At 54.6% G+C, this 1,039-nt stretch overlaps 1 protein-coding gene across 1 annotated transcript in view; it reads left to right on the top strand.

The window, feature by feature from the left end:
* MONBRDRAFT_33681 (uncharacterized protein) overlaps positions 1-1,039 on the top strand; it is a gene marked incomplete at its 3' end in the record, with an annotated part of 4,854 nt that overhangs the window by 1,635 nt on the left and 2,180 nt on the right. Inside the window, exons 5-9 of the mRNA XM_001748308.1 lie at positions 126-188; positions 343-443; positions 529-581; positions 652-725; positions 836-1,034. Of these exons, the coding sequence (XP_001748360.1) occupies positions 126-188; positions 343-443; positions 529-581; positions 652-725; positions 836-1,034 (490 nt within the window). The remainder of the gene's footprint in view (positions 1-125; positions 189-342; positions 444-528; positions 582-651; positions 726-835; positions 1,035-1,039) is intronic.

Genomic DNA, 1,039 nt, shown 5'->3' on the forward strand with positions numbered 1-1,039 from the left:
CGTTATCCATCTGCACGACGCTGAGCGTCGTCCTCGCGACATGATGAAGGCAAGCGCTTCGTTTCCCCACAACGTGCCACTGTTTCACGCTGACCCAGCCATTCGCACTTGTTGACTTGCTTCAGGTGGGAGAGCAATACACGGCGGGCCGTAAGCGTGATCACGTCACGGGCCTCTCCACGACCAAGGTGAGAGTCCATCAGAAGAAAAGAGTCCAATTCCACAAGGGCTTTCCGTCACCTTTTTTTCTTTTTCTTTTCGGCTTTGTTCATTGGGCTGCCTCACTCTCCATTCGCGTCTTTCATCTTGAATAATAATTGCTCCAACCGTGGCACTTGCCAGGAGCAATATCACCTGGTCCAACGTCGGACGCAGACCATCTCGGGGGTCGACGTCACCTATCTGGATGTTGAGCTCGTCTGTGATCATGCCGCGACACCCTGGTACGACCCCAGCTCGGTCCAGAACTAGGAGCTGGCTGCAAGCCGTCCGCGCAACATGCATCACAAACGCCATGCTTCCGCACAGGTGCGATCAGCCACAAGACTGCAAGCCAGGCTACTATCGCAAGCCCATCAAAGGTGAGGCCATGCCCGCTGTTTACAGATGTCCCTGGCTTGCTTGTTGATTTGCATCGGATGGGTCGTATAGGCGACACGGAGGGTCACTGGATGTGCACGCGTTGCGGGCACAACTGCTGGAAGGGCTTTGTCCTTGTGGGGCAGGTTTGTTCATGCTGCGCGTCGGTACTCTTTCTGGAGCGTGCCGTGTTACATGCGGCAACGTTGTAGCGCATAGCCTGTAGACCTAACCTCTTGTCTTGCAACATGAACAGTGCACCCAAACGGATACGCCCGTGTGTATGAAAGTGGGCCGCGACATTTCCGAGGAGGAAGGTGTGTGTGTGTGTGTGTGTGTGTGTGTGTGTGTGTGTGTGTGTGTGTGTGTGTGTGTGTGTGTGTGTGTGTGTGTGTGTGTGTGTGTGTGTGTGTGTGTGTGTGTGTGTGTGTGTGTGTGTGTGTGTGTGTGTGTGTGTGTG

The sequence above is a fragment of the Monosiga brevicollis genome, genomic scaffold (genome assembly GCF_000002865.3).
Source record: "Monosiga brevicollis MX1 MONBRscaffold_22 genomic scaffold, whole genome shotgun sequence".
NCBI classification, from domain to species: Eukaryota; class Choanoflagellata; order Craspedida; family Salpingoecidae; genus Monosiga; species Monosiga brevicollis.